The sequence below is a fragment of the Phyllobates terribilis genome, unplaced genomic scaffold, assembly GCF_046119375.1.
Source record: "Phyllobates terribilis strain yellow unplaced genomic scaffold, ASM4611937v1 Scaffold_819__1_contigs__length_631989, whole genome shotgun sequence".
Taxonomy (NCBI): domain Eukaryota; kingdom Metazoa; phylum Chordata; class Amphibia; order Anura; family Dendrobatidae; genus Phyllobates; species Phyllobates terribilis.
In genome coordinates, this window is record NW_027363579.1 from 200,037 (window position 1) to 215,812 (window position 15,776).

A 15,776-nucleotide genomic window follows, 5' to 3' on the forward strand; every position below is an offset into this window, starting at 1 on the left:
CCTCTCCTGTGTGATACTGTCTGCTGAGCCGTGTATCTAATCCTCTCCTGTGTGATACTGTCTCCTGAGCCGTGTATCTAATCCTCTCCTGTGTGATACTGTCTCCTGAGCCGTGTATCTAATCCTCTCCTGTGTGATACTGTCTCCTGAGCCGTGTATCTAATCCTCTCCTGTGTGATACTGTCTGCTGAGCTGTGTATCTAATCCTATCCTGTGTGATACTGTCTGCTGAGCCGTGTATCTAATCCTCTCCTGTGTGATACTGTCTGCTGAGCCATGTATCTAATCCTCTCCTGTGTGATACTGTCTGCTGAGCTGTGTATCTAATCCTATCCTGTGTGATACTGTCTGCTGAGCCTTGTATCTAATCCTCTCCTGTGTGATACTGACTGCTGAGCCGTGTATCTAATCCTCTCCTGTGTGATACTGTCTGCTGAGCTGTGTATCTAATCCTCTCCTGTGTGATACTGACTGCTGAGCCGTGTATCTAATCCTCTCCTGTGTGATACTGTCTGCTGAGCTGTGTATCTAATCCTATCCTGTGTGATACTGTCTGCTGAGCCGTGTATCTAATCCTATCCTGTGTGATACTGTCTGCTGAGCAGTGTATCTAATCCTCTCCTGTGTGATACTGTCTGCTGAGCCGTGTATCTAATCCTCTCCTGTGTGATACTGTCTGCTGAGCTGTGTATCTAATCCTATCCTGTGTGATACTGTCTGCTGAGCCTTGTATCTAATCCTCTCCTGTGTGATACTGTCTGCTGAGCCGTGTATCTAATCCTCTCCTGTGTGATACTGTCTGCTGAGACGTGTATCTAATCCTCTCCTGTGTGATACTGTCTGCTGAGCTGTGTATCTAATCCTCTCCTGTGTGATACTGTCTCCTGAGCCGTGTATCTAATCCTCTCCTGTGTGATACTGTCTGCTGAGCCGTGTATCTAATCCTATCCTGTGTGATACTGTCTCCTGAGCCGTGTATCTAATCCTCTCCTGTGTGATACTGTCTCCTGAGCCGTGTATCTAATCCTCTCCTGTGTGATACTGTCTCCTGAGCCGTGTATCTAATCCTCTCCTGTGTGATACTGTCTGCTGAGCTGTGTATCTAATCCTCTCCTGTGTGATACTGTCTGCTGAGCCGTGTATCTAATCCTCTCCTGTGTGATACTGTCTGCTGAGCTGTGTATCTAATCCTATCCTGTGTGATACTGTCTGCTGAGCCTTGTATCTAATCCTCTCCTGTGTGATACTGACTGCTGAGCCGTGTATCTAATCCTCTCCTGTGTGATACTGTCTGCTGAGCCGTGTATCTAATCCTCTCCTGTGTGATACTGTCTGCTGAGCTGTGTATCTAATCTCATCCTGTGTGATACTGACTGCTGAGCCTTGTATTTAATCCTCTCCTGTGTGATACTGACTGCTGAGCCGTGTATCTAATCCTCTCCTGTGTGATACTGTCTGCTGAGCCGTGTATCTAATCCTCTCCTGTGTGATACTGTCTGCTGAGCTGTGTATCTAATCCTCTCCTGTGTGATACTGTCTGCTGAACCGTGTATCTAATCCTCTCCTGTGTGATACTGTCTGCTGAGCCGTGTATCTAATCCTCTCCTGTGTGATACTGTCTGCTGAGCTGTGTATCTAATCCTCTCCTGTGTGATACTGTCTGCTGAGCTGTGTATCTAATCCTCTCCTGTGTGATACTGTCTGCTGAGCTGTGTATCTAATCCTCTCCTGTGTGATACTGTCTGCTGAGCCGTGTATCTAATCCTCTCCTGTGTGATACTGTCTGCTGAGCCTTGTATCTAATCCTCTCCTGTGTGATACTGTCTGCTGAGCCGTGTATCTAATCCTCTCCTGTGTGATACTGTCTGCTGAGCCATGTATCTAATCCTATCCTGTGTGATACTGTCTGCTGAGCAGTGTATCTAATCCTCTCCTGTGTGATACTGTCTGCTGAGCCGTGTATCTAATCCTATCCTGTGTGATACTGTCTGCTGAGCCGTGTATCTAATCCTCTCCTGTGTGATACTGTCTGCTGAGCCGTGTATCTAATCCTATCCTGTGTGATACTGTCTGCTGAGCCGTGTATCTAATCCTCTCCTGTGTGATACTGTCTGCTGAGCGGTGTATCTAATCCTCTCCTGTGTGATACTGTCTGCTGAGCCGTGTATCTAATCCTCTCCTGTGTGATACTGTCTGCTGAGCCATGTATCTAATCCTATCCTGTGTGATACTGTCTGCTGAGCCGTGTATCTAATCCTCTCCTGTGTGATACTGACTGCTGAGCCGTGTATCTAATCCTATCCTGTGTGATACTGACTGCTGAGCGGTGTATCTAATCCTCTCCTGTGTGATACTGTCTGCTGAGCCGTGTATCTAATCCTCTCCTGTGTGATACTGTCTGCTGAGCTGTGTATCTAATCCTCTCCTGTGTGATACTGTCTGCTGAGCCGTGTATCTAATCTTATCCTGTGTGATACTGTCTGCTGAGCCGTGTATCTAATCCTCTCCTGTGTGATACTGTCTGCTGAGCCGTGTATCTAATCCTATCATGTGTGATATTGTCTGCTGAGCCGTGTATCTAATCCTATCCTGTGTGATACTGTCTGCTGAGCCGTGTATCTAATCCTCTCCTGTGTGATACTGACTGCTGAGCCGTGTATCTAATCCTCTCCTGTGTGATACTGTCTGCTGAGCCGTGTATCTAATCCTCTCCTGTGTGATACTGTCTGCTGAGCCGTGTATCTAATCCTATCCTGTGTGATACTGTCTGCTGAGCCGTGTATCTAATCCTCTCCTGTGTGATACTGACTGCTGAGCCGTGTATCTAATCCTCTCCTGTGTGATACTGTCTGCTGAGCCGTGTATCTAATCCTCTCCTGTGTGATACTGTCTGCTGAGCTGTGTATCTAATCCTCTCCTGTGTGATACTGACTGCTGAGCCGTGTATCTAATCCTCTCCTGTGTGATACTGACTGCTGAGCCGTGTATCTAATCCTCTCCTGTGTGATACTGTCTGCTGAGCCGTGTATCTAATCCTCTCCTGTGTGATACTGTCTGCTGAGCCGTGTATCTAATCCTCTCCTGTGTGATACTGTCTGCTGAGCCGTGTATCTAATCCTGTCCTGTGTGATACTGTCTGCTGAGCCGTGTATCTAATCCTCTCCTGTGTGATACTGACTGCTGAGCCGTGTATCTAATCCTCTCCTGTGTGATACTGTCTGCTGAGCCGTGTATCTAATCCTCTCCTGTGTGATACTGTCTGCTGAGCCGTGTATCTAATCCTATCCTGTGTGATACTGTCTGCTGAGCCGTGTATCTAATCCTATCCTGTGTGATACTGTCTGCTGAGCCGTGTATCTAATCCTATCCTGTGTGATACTGTCTGCTGAGCCGTGTATCTAATCCTCTCCTGTGTGATACTGACTGCTGAGCCGTGTATCTAATCCTCTCCTGTGTGATACTGACTGCTGAGCCGTGTATCTAATCCTCTCCTGTGTGATACTGTCTGCTGAGCCGTGTATCTAATCCTCTCCTGTGTGATACTGTCTGCTGAGCCGTGTATCTAATCCTATCCTGTGTGATACTGTCTGCTGAGCCGTGTATCTAATCCTATCCTGTGTGATACTGTCTGCTGAGCCGTGTATCTAATCCTCTCCTGTGTGATACTGTCTGCTGAGCCGTGTATCTAATCCTATCCTGTGTGATACTGTCTGTTGAGCCGTGTATCTAATCCTCTCCTGTGTGATACTGACTGCTGAGCCGTGTATCTAATCCTCTCCTGTGTGATACTGTCTGCTGAGCCGTGTATCTAATCCTCTCCTGTGTGATACTGTCTGCTGAGCCGTGTATCTAATCCTCTCCTGTGTGATACTGTCTGCTGAGCCGTGTATCTAATCCTATCCTGTGTGATACTGTCTGCTGAGCCGTGTATCTAATCCTCTCCTGTGTGATACTGACTGCTGAGCCGTGTATCTAATCCTATCCTGTGTGATACTGACTGCTGAGCTGTGTATCTAATCCTCTCCTGTGTGATACTGTCTGCTGAGCCGTGTATCTAATCCTCTCCTGTGTGATACTGACTGCTGAGCCGTGTATCTAATCCTCTCCTGTGTGATACTGTCTGCTGAGCCATGTATCTAATCCTATCCTGTGTGATACTGTCTGCTGAGCCGTGTATCTAATCCTATCCTGTGTGATACTGTCTGCTGAGCCGTGTATCTAATCCTATCCTGTGTGATACTGTCTGCTGAGCCGTGTATCTAATCCTCTCCTGTGTGATACTGTCTGCTGAGCCGTGTATCTAATCCTCTCCTGTGTGATACTGTCTGCTGAGCCATGTATCTAATCCTCTCCTGTGTGATACTGTCTGCTGAGCTGTGTATCTAATCCTCTCCTGTGTGATACTGTCTGCTGAGCCGTGTATCTAATCCTCTCCTGTGTGATACTGTCTGCTGAGCCGTGTATCTAATCCTCTCCTGTGTGATACTGTCTGTTGAGCCGTGTATCTAATCCTATTCTGTGTGATACTGACTGCTGAGCCACGTATCTAATCCTCTCCTGAGTGATACTGTCTGCTGAGCCGTGTATCTAATCCTCTCCTGTGTGATACTGTCTGCTGAGCCGTGTATCTAATCCTCTCCTGTGTGATACTGTCTGCTGAGCCATGTATCTAATCCTCTCCTGTGTGATACTGTCTGCTGAGCTGTGTATCTAATCCTCTCCTGTGTGATACTGTCTGCTGAGCCGTGTATCTAATCCTCTCCTGTGTGATACTGTCTGCTGAGCCGTGTATCTAATCCTCTCCTGTGTGATACTGTCTGTTGAGCCGTGTATCTAATCCTATTCTGTGTGATACTGACTGCTGAGCCACGTATCTAATCCTCTCCTGAGTGATACTGACTGCTGAGCCGTGTATCTAATCCTATCCTGTGTGATACTGACTGCTGAGCTGTGTATCTAATCCTCTCCTGTGTGATACTGACTGCTGAGCCGTGTATCTAATCCTCTCCTGTGTGATACTGTCTGCTGAGCCGTGTATCTAATCCTTTCCTGTGTGATACTGTCTGCTGAGCCGTGTATCTAATCCTATCCTGTGTGATACTGTCTGCTGAGCTGTGTATCTAATCCTCTCCTGTGTGATACTGTCAGCTGAGCTGTGTATCTAATCCTCTCCGGTGTGATACTGACTGCTGAGCCGTGTATCTAATCCTCTCCTGTGTGATACTGTCTGCTGAGCCGTGTATCTAATCCTCTCCTGTGTGATACTGTCTGCTGAGCCGTGTATCTAATCCTCTCCTGTGTGATACTGACTGCTGAGCCGTGTATCTAATCCTATCCTGTGTGATACTGTCTGCTGAGCTGTGTATCTAATCCTCTCCTGTGTGATACTGTCAGCTGAGCTGTGTATCTAATCCTCTCCGGTGTGATACTGACTGCTGAGCCGTGTATCTAATCCTCTCCTGTGTGATACTGTCTGCTGAGCCGTGTATCTAATCCTCTCCTGTGTGATACTGTCTGCTGAGCCGTGTATCTAATCCTCTCCTGTGTGATACTGTCTGCTGAGCCGTGTATCTAATCCTATCCTGTGTGATACTGACTGCTGAGCCGTGTATCTAATCCTCTCCTGTGTGATACTGTCTGCTGAGCGGTGTATCTAATCCTATCCTGTGTGATACTGACTGCTGAGCCGTGTATCTAATCCTCTCCTGTGTGATACTGTCTGCTGAGCGGTATATCTAATCCTCTCCTGTGTGATACTGTCTGCTGAGCTGTGTATCTAATCCTCTCCGGTGTGATACTGACTGCTGAGCCGTGTATCTAATCCTCTCCTGTGTGATACTGTCTGCTGAGCCGTGTATCTAATCCTCTCCTGTGTGATACTGTCTGCTGAGCCGTGTATCTAATCCTATCCTGTGTGATACTGTCTGCTGAGCTGTGTATCTAATCCTCTCCTGTGTGATACTGACTGCTGAGCTGTGTATCTAATCCTCTCCTGTGTGATACTGTCTGCTGACCCGTGTATCTAATCCTATCCTGTGTGATACTGTCTGCTGAGCCGTGTATCTAATCTTCTCCTGTGTGATACTGTCTGCTGAGCCGTGTATCTAATCCTCTCCTGTGTGATACTGTCTGCTGAGCCGTGTATCTAATCCTCTCCTGTGTGATACTGTCTGCTGAGCCGTGTATCTAATCCTATCCTGTGTGATACTGACTGCTGAGCCGTGTATCTAATCCTCTCCTCTGTGATACTGTCTGCTGAGCCGTGTATCTAATCCTCTCCTGTGTGATACTGTCTGCTGAGCCGTGTATCTAATCCTCTCCTGTGTGATACTGTCTGCTGAGCCGTGTATCTAATCCTCTCCTCTGTGATACTGTCTGCTGAGCCGTGTATCTAATCCTCTCCTGTGTGATACTGACTGCTGAGCCGTGTATCTAATCCTCTCCTGTGTGATACTGTCTGCTGAGCCGTGTATCTAATCCTCTCCTGTGTGATACTGTCTGCTGAGCCGTGTATCTAATCCTATCCTGTGTGATACTGACTGCTGAGCCGTGTATCTAATCCTCTCCTGTGTGATACTGTCTGCTGAGCCGTGTATCTAATCCTATCCTGTGTGATACTGACTGCTGAGCCGTGTATCTAATCCTATCCTGTGTGATACTGTCTGCTGAGCCGTGTATCTAATCCTCTCCTGTGTGATACTGTCAGCTGAGCTGTGTATCTAATCCTCTCCGGTGTGATACTGACTGCTGAGCCGTGTATCTAATCCTCTCCTGTGTGATACTGTCTGCTGAGCCGTGTATCTAATCCTATCCTGTGTGATACTGACTGCTGAGCCGTGTATCTAATCCTCTCCTGTGTGATACTGACTGCTGAGCTGTGTATCTAATCCTATCCTGTGTGATACTGTCTGCTGAGCCGTGTATCTAATCCTCTCCTGTGTGATACTGACTGCTGAGCCGTGTATCTAATCCTATCCTGTGTGATACTGACTGCTGAACCGTGTATCTAATCCTCTCCTGTGTGATACTGTCTGCTGAGCCGTGTATCTAATCCTATCCTGTGTGATACTGACTGCTGAGCCGTGTATCTAAACCTATCCTGTGTGATACTGACTGCTGAGCCGTGTATCTAATCCTCTCCTGTGTGATACTGTCTGCTGTGCCGTGTATCTAATCCTCTCCTGTGTGATACTGACTGCTGAGCCGTGTATCTAATCCTCTCCTGTGTGATACTGTCTGTTGAGCCGTGTATCTAATCCTCTGCTGTGTGATACTGACTGCTGAGCCGTGTATCTAATCCTATCCTGTGTGATACTGTCTGCTGAGCCGTGTTTCTAATCCTATCCTGTGTGATACTGACTGCTGAGCCGTGTATCTAATCCTCTCCTGTGTGATACTGTCTGTTGAGCCGTGTATCTAATCCTCTCCTGTGTGATACTGTCTGCTGAGCTGTGTATCTAATCCTATCCTGTGTGATACTGACTGCTGAGCCGTGTATCTAATCCTCTCCTGTGTGATACTGACTGCTGAGCCGTGTATCTAATCCTCTCCTGTGTGATACTGTCTGTTGAGCCGTGTATCTAATCCTCTCCTGTGTGATACTGTCTGCTGAGCTGTGTATCTAATCCTATCCTGTGTGATACTGACTGCTGAGCCGTGTATCTAATCCTCTGCTCCCCTGGTATCTTATACTCTACTGTTTGCTCTTCACCTCCTGATTAGTGGTCATATAACACAGTGTAACAAAACAGAAACAGTCCATACAATATGGCGGGCTCGCCCGCTCACGATCAGTGTCCTGTAGCACAGACACGCTGGGGGTCTCCACACCTCCAGCCACAGACACTGAATGCGACACTTGGTCTCCATTTTATACACACGTCCTGGGGGTGAGCAGCCAATCCCCGCATCTCTCATAACTGCTCGAAAAAACCCTATATCCCCATATATCACCATATATCTCCATATATCACCATATATCCCCATATATCACCATATATCCCCATATATCACCATATATCCCCATATATCCCCATATATCACCATATATCCCCATATATCTCCATATATCCCCATATATCCCCATATATCCCCATATATCACCATATATCCCCATATATCACCATATATCCCCATATATCACCATATATCTCCATATATCCCCATATATCTCCACATACCTCCACATATCTCCATATATCTCCATATATCTCCATATATCTCCATATATCTCCATATATCACCATATATCTCCATATATCACCACATATCACCATATATCCCCATATATTACCATATATCACAATATATCTCCATATATCACCACATATCACCATATATCACCACATACCTCCACATATCTCCATATATCCCCATATATCTCCACATACCTCCACATATCTCCATATATCTCCATATATCTCCATATATCCCCATACATCTCCATATATCACCATATATCTCCATATATCACCACATATCCCCATATATCCCCATATATCACCATATATCCCCATATATCACCATATATCTCCATATATCCCCATATATCTCCACATACCTCCACATACCTCCACATATCTCCATATATCTCCATATATCCCCATATATCTCCATATATCCCCATATATCACCATATATCTCCATATATCACCACATATCACCATATATCCCCATATATCACCATATATCACCATATATCTCCATATATCACCACATATCACCATATATCACCATATATCCCCATATATCACCATATATCTCCATATATCACCACATATCTCCATATATCCCCATATATCCCCATATATCCCCATATATCTCCATATATCGCCATATATCCCCATATATCTCCATATATCCCCATATATCACCACATACCTCCACATATCTCCATATATCCCCATATATCTCCATATATCCCCATATATCTTCATATATCTCCATATATCACCATATATCTCCATATATCTCCATATATCTCCATATATCCCCATATATCACCACTTATCACCATATATCCCCATATATCACTACATACCTCCACATATCTCCATATATCACCATATAGCTCCATATATCCCCATATATCTCCATATATCCCCATATATCACCACATATCACCATATATTTCCATATATCTCCATATATCCCCATATATTTCCATATATCCCCATATATCCCCATATATCTCCATATACCTCTATATATCTCCATATATCCCCATATATCATATATATCCACATATCTCCATATATCCCCATATATCCCCATATATCTCCATATATCCCCATATATCCCCATATATCTCCATATATCTCCATATATCCCCATATATCCCCATATATCACCACATATCTCCATATATCCCCATATATCTCCATATATCCCCATATATCCCCATATATCACCATATATCCCCATATATCCCCATATATCACCACATATCTTCATATATCCCCATATATCCCCATATATCTCCATATATCTCCATATATCCCCATATATCCCCATATATCTCCATATATCACCACATATCACCATATATCACCACATATCTCCATATAGACCCATATATCACCATATATCCCCATATATCCCCATATATCTCCATATATCCCCATATATCCCCATATATCCCCATATATCACCACATATCACCATATATCACCATATATCACCATATATCCCCATATATCACCATATATCCCCATATATCTCCATATATCACCACATATCACCATATATCTCCATATATCACCATATATCCCCATATATCTCCATATATCCCCATATATCCCCATATATCTCCATATATCCCCATATATCCCCATATATCACCACATATCTCCATATATCCCCATATATCTCCATATATCCCCATATATCCCCATATATCACCATATATCCCCATATATCCCCATATATCACCACATACCTCCACATATCTCCATATATCCCCATATATCCCCATATATCCCCATATATCTCCATATATCTCCATATATCCCCATATATCCCCATATATCTCTATATATCACCACATATCACCATATATCACCACATATCTCCATATAGACCCATATATCACCATATATCCCCATATATCCCCATATATCTCCATATATCCCCATATATCCCCATATATCCCCATATATCACCACATATCACCATATATCACCATATATCACCATATATCCCCATATATCTCCATATATCACCACATATCACCATATATCACCACATATCTCCATATAGACCCATATATCAGCACATATCACCATATATCACCAAATATCTCCATATATCCCCATATATCTCCATATATCCCCATATATCTCCATATAGACCCATATATCACCACATATCACCATATATCACCAAATATCTCCATATATCCCCATATATCCCCATATATCACCATATATCCCCATATATCTCCATATATCTCCATATATCACCATATATCTCCATATATCACCATATATCCCCATATATCCCCATATAGACCCATATATCCCCATATATCCCCATATATCTCCATATATCACCATATATCTCCATATATCACCATATATCCCCATATATCTCCATATATCCCCATATATCACCATATATCCCCATATATCCCCATATATCCTCATATATCACCACATATCTCCATATAGACCCATATCCCCCATATCTATTCTGATCAGTTACATATTGTAGGTTGCTGTGTTTTTTACATTTTAAGGCTTCTTACATGTTTTCAGATGTTCTGTGGCGACCTTGTGTTATATTTTCCGGTGATCTCATATGGCAGGTTTCTTCTTCTATTTCATGTACTCGGCTCCCCTCCCCCGCCTGTAGTCTGCTCCCGGCCCCCGGAGGTGCTGAACGCTTTCTTCCGCCCGGGTCGGATCGTCTATATTCCGCTGGATGTTGTCACTTACCTCTGTGTCCCGGGATTTGTGAAGGATTCTGGGAATGATCGGGCGGTGTGCCAGACGCTGGGACACTGGGAGCACGCCAGCCTGCGGTGCAAGAGTAAGTACTGGGACCCACCATTCTCATACAGGACATGCCCCGAACATGGCTCCACCCATCATTTAAATACAGAACATGCCCAGAACATGGCTCCACCCATCATTTACATACAGGACATGCCCCAAACATGGCTCCACCCATCATTTACATACAGAACACGAACCGAACATGGCTCCACCCATCATTTACATACAGGACACGCCCCGAACATGGCTCCACCCATCATTTACATACAGAACATGCCCAGAACATGGCTCCACCCATCATTTACATACAGGACATGCCCCAAACATGGCTCCACCCATCATTTACATACAGAGCACGAACCGAACATGGCTCCACCCATCATTTACATACAGGACATGCCCCAAACATGGCTCCACCCACCATTTACATACAGAATACGACCCGAACATGGCTCCACCCATCATTTACATACAGGACACGCCCCAAACATGGCTCCACCCATCATTTACATACAGAGCACGAACCGAACATGGCTTCACCCATCATTTAAATACAGGACACGCCCAAAACATGGCTCCACCCATCATTTACATACAGAACATGCCCCAAACATGGCTCCACCCATCATTTACATACAGAACACGAACCGAACATGGCTCCATCCATCATTTAAATACAGGAACGCCCCAAACATGGCTCCACCCACCATTTACATACAGAATACGATCCGAACATGGCTCCACCCATCATTTACATACAGGACACGCCCCAAACATGGCTCCACCCATCATTTACATACAGAGCACGAACCGAACATGGCTCCACCCATCATTTAAATACAGGACACGCCCCAAACATGGCTCCACCCATCATTTACATACAGAACACGAACCGAACATGGCTCCACCCATCATTTAAATACAGGACACGCCCCAAACATGGCTCCACCCATCATTTACATACAGAACACGAATCGAACATGGCTCCACCCATCATTTAAATACAGGACACGCCCCAAACAGGGCTCCACCCATCATTTACACACAGAATACGACCCGAACATGGCTCCACCCATCATTTACATACAGAACACACCCTGAACATGGCTCCACCCATCATTTACATACAGAACACGCCCAGAACACGGCTCCACCCATAATTTACATACAGAACATGCCCTGAACATGGCTCCACCCATCATTTACATACAGGACACGCCCCGAACATGGCTCCACCCATCATTTACATACAGGACACGCCCCGAACATAGCTACACCCATCATTTGCATGCAGAACACGCCCAGAACAAGGCTCCACCCATCATTTACATACAGGACACACTCCGAACATGGCTACACCCATCATTTACATACAGAACACAACCCAAACATGGCTCCACCCATCATTTACATACAGAACACGCCCTGAACATGGCTACACCCATCATTTGCATACAGAACACAACCCAAACATTGCTCCGCCCATCACTTACATACAGAACACGCCCTGAACATGGCTTCGCCCATCATTTACATACAGAACACGCCCTGAACATGGCTCCGCCCATCATTTATATACAGCTTATGCCCCAGACATGGCTCCGCCCATCATTTACACACAGAACACGCCCCCGAACATGGCTCCGCCCATCATTTATATACAACTTATGCCCAGATATGGCTCCGCCCATCATTTACACACAGAACACGCCCAGCACTCGGCTCCTCCTCTTATTTCCATACAGAACATGCAACGAACACAGCTCTGCCCATCATTTAAATATGTTACACACCCCACCTGGCTCCTCCCTTCATTTACATACAGAACACGCCCCACACCTGGCTCCACCCATAATTTACATACAGAACACGATCTGCACCTGGCTCCTCACCTCATTTACATATGGAACAGGCCTTGCACCGGGCTCCTCCCACTATTTCCATACAGAACACACCCTGAACATGGCTCCTCCCCTCATTTGCATATAGTACACCCCCACACTTGTCTCCTCCTCTCATTTAGATATATTACACGCCCACACCTGGCTCCTCCCTTCATTTACATATATTACATGCCCACGCCTGGCTTCTCCTCTCATTTACATATATTACATCCCCCCACGCCTGGCTCCTCAACTCATTTACATACATCACACACCCCACACGCCTGGCTCCTCCCCTCATTTACATATATCACACGCCCCACACCTGGCTCCTCCTCTCATTGATATATATTACCCGCCCACACCTGGCTCCTCCCTTCATTTACATATATTGCACGCCCACGCCTGGCTCCTCCTCTCATTTACATATATTACATGCCCCCCCACGCCTGGCTCCTCCCCTCATTTACATATATCACACGCCCCACACATCTGGCTCCTCCCCTCATTTACATATATCACACGCCCCACACATCTGGCTCCTCCCCTCATTTACATATATCACATCTGGCTCCTCCCCTAATTTACATATATCACACGCCCCACACCTGGCTCCTCCCCTCATTACCCCTGTGTTTCTCCTCCAGGACAGCAGTGCCCCGCCCCCGGCGCCCCGCAGGATGGCAGCGTGCGCTATACGGAGGTGACGTATCAGAGCGTCGCCCGCTTCTCGTGTGATGAAGGGTGAGAGGACAGAGAGCGCGATAGAGAGCGTCCGCCGCAGTGCATTGTGGGAGCCCCAGTCTCATCAATGTCACATCAATGAGGAGAAAAACGTCCACAGGAGGCGATAGTGTCCCCCCCGACAACTAATGGTATCATCAAGGAAGTGATAGTGTCCCCCCCCGACAACTAACGGTATCATCAAGGAAGTGATAGTGTCCCCCCCCGACAACTAACGGTATCATCAAGGAAGTGATAGTGTCCCCCCCCGACAACTAATGGTATCATCAAGGAAGTGATAGTGTCCCCCCCGAAAACTAATGGTATCATCAAGGAAGTGATAGTGTCCCCCCTCGACAACTAACGGTATCATCAAGGAAGTGATAGTGTCCCCCACCGACAACTAATGGTATCATCAAGGAAGTGATAGTGTCCCCCCCCGACAACTAATGGTATCATCAAGGAAGTGATAGTGTCCCCCCCGAAAACTAATGGTATCATCAAGGAAGTGATAGTGTCCCCCCCGACAACTAATGGTATCATCAAGGAAGTGATAGTGTCCCCCCCCCGACAACTAACGGTATCATCAAGGAGGTGATAGTGTCCCCCCCGACAACTAATGGTATCATCAAGGAAGTGATAGTGTCCCCCCCGACAACTAACGGTATCATCAAGGAAGTGATAGTGTCCCCCCCCGACAACTAATGGTATCATCAAGGAAGTGATAGTGTCCCCCCCCGACAACTAACGGTATCATCAAGGAAGTGATAGTGTCCCCCCCCGACAACTAATGGTATCATCAAGGAGGTGATAGTGTCCCACCCGACAACTAATGGTATCATCAAGGAAGTGATAGTGTCCCCCCCGACAACTAACGGTATCATCAAGGAAGTGATAGTGTCCCCCCCCGACAACTAATGGTATCATCAAGGAAGTGATAGTGTCCCCCCCCGACAACTAACGGTATCATCAAGGAAGTGATAGTGTCCCCCCCCGACAACTAATGGTATCATCAAGGAAGTGATAGTGTCCACCCCGACAACTAATGGTATCATCAAGGAAGTGATAGTGTCCCCCCCCCGACAACTAACGGTATCATCAAGGAAGTGATAGTGTCCCCCACCGACAACTAATGGTATCATCAAGGAAGTGATAGTGTCCCCCCCCGACAACTAATGGTATCATCAAGGAGGTGATAGTGTCCCACCCGACAACTAATGGTATCATCAAGGAAGTGATAGTGTCCCCCCCGACAACTAATGGTATCATCAAGGAAGTGATAGTGTCCCCCCCGACAACTAATTGTATCATCAAGGAGGTGATAGTGTCCCACCCGACAACTAATGGTATCATCAAGGAAGTGATAGTGTCCCCCCCAACAACTAATGGTATCATCAAGGAGGTGATAGTGTCCCACCCGACAACTAATGGTATCATCAAGGAAGTGATAGTGTCCCCCCCGACAACTAATGGTATCATCAAGGAAGTGATAGTGTCCCCCCGACAACTAATGGTATCATCAAGGAGGTGATAGTGTCCCACCCGACAACTAATGGTATCATCAAGGAGGTGATAGTGTCCCACCCGACAACTAATGGTATCATCAAGGAAGTGATAGTGTCCCCCCCGACAACTAATGGTATCGTCAAGGAAGTGATAGTGTCCCCCCCCGACAACTAATGGTATCATCAAGGAGGTGATAGTGTCCCACCCGACAACTAATGGTATCATCAAGGAAGTGATAGTGTCCCCCCCGACAACTAATGGTATCGTCAAGGAAGTGATAGTGTCCCCCCCCGACAACTAATGGTATCATCAAGGAAGTGATAGTGTCCCCCCCGACAACTAATGGTATCATCAAGGAAGTGATAGTGTCCCCCCCGACAACTAATGGTATCATCAAGGAGGTGATAGTGTCCCACCCGACAACTAATGGTATCATCAAGGAGGTGATAATGTCCCACCCGACAACTAATGGTATCATCAAGGAAGTGATAGTGTCCCCCCCGACAACTAATGGTATCATCAAGGAGGTGATAGTGTCCCCCCCGACAACTAATGGTATCATCAAGGAGGTGATAGTGTCCCCCCCGACTGATAACTAATGGTATCATCAAGGAAGTGATAGTGTCCCCCCCCGACAACTAATGGTATCATCAAGGAGGTGATAGTGTCC

General features: G+C 46.0%; 1 protein-coding gene across 1 annotated transcript in view; it reads left to right on the forward strand.

Annotated features, from left to right (window-relative positions):
• Positions 1 to 15,776, forward strand: part of LOC141240294 (beta-2-glycoprotein 1-like) — a 112,905-nt gene that overhangs the window by 54,074 nt on the left and 43,055 nt on the right. The window contains exons 2-3 of the mRNA XM_073668624.1: positions 10,852 to 11,028; positions 13,525 to 13,621. Coding sequence (XP_073524725.1) covers positions 10,852 to 11,028; positions 13,525 to 13,621 — 274 coding nt within the window. The remainder of the gene's footprint in view (positions 1 to 10,851; positions 11,029 to 13,524; positions 13,622 to 15,776) is intronic.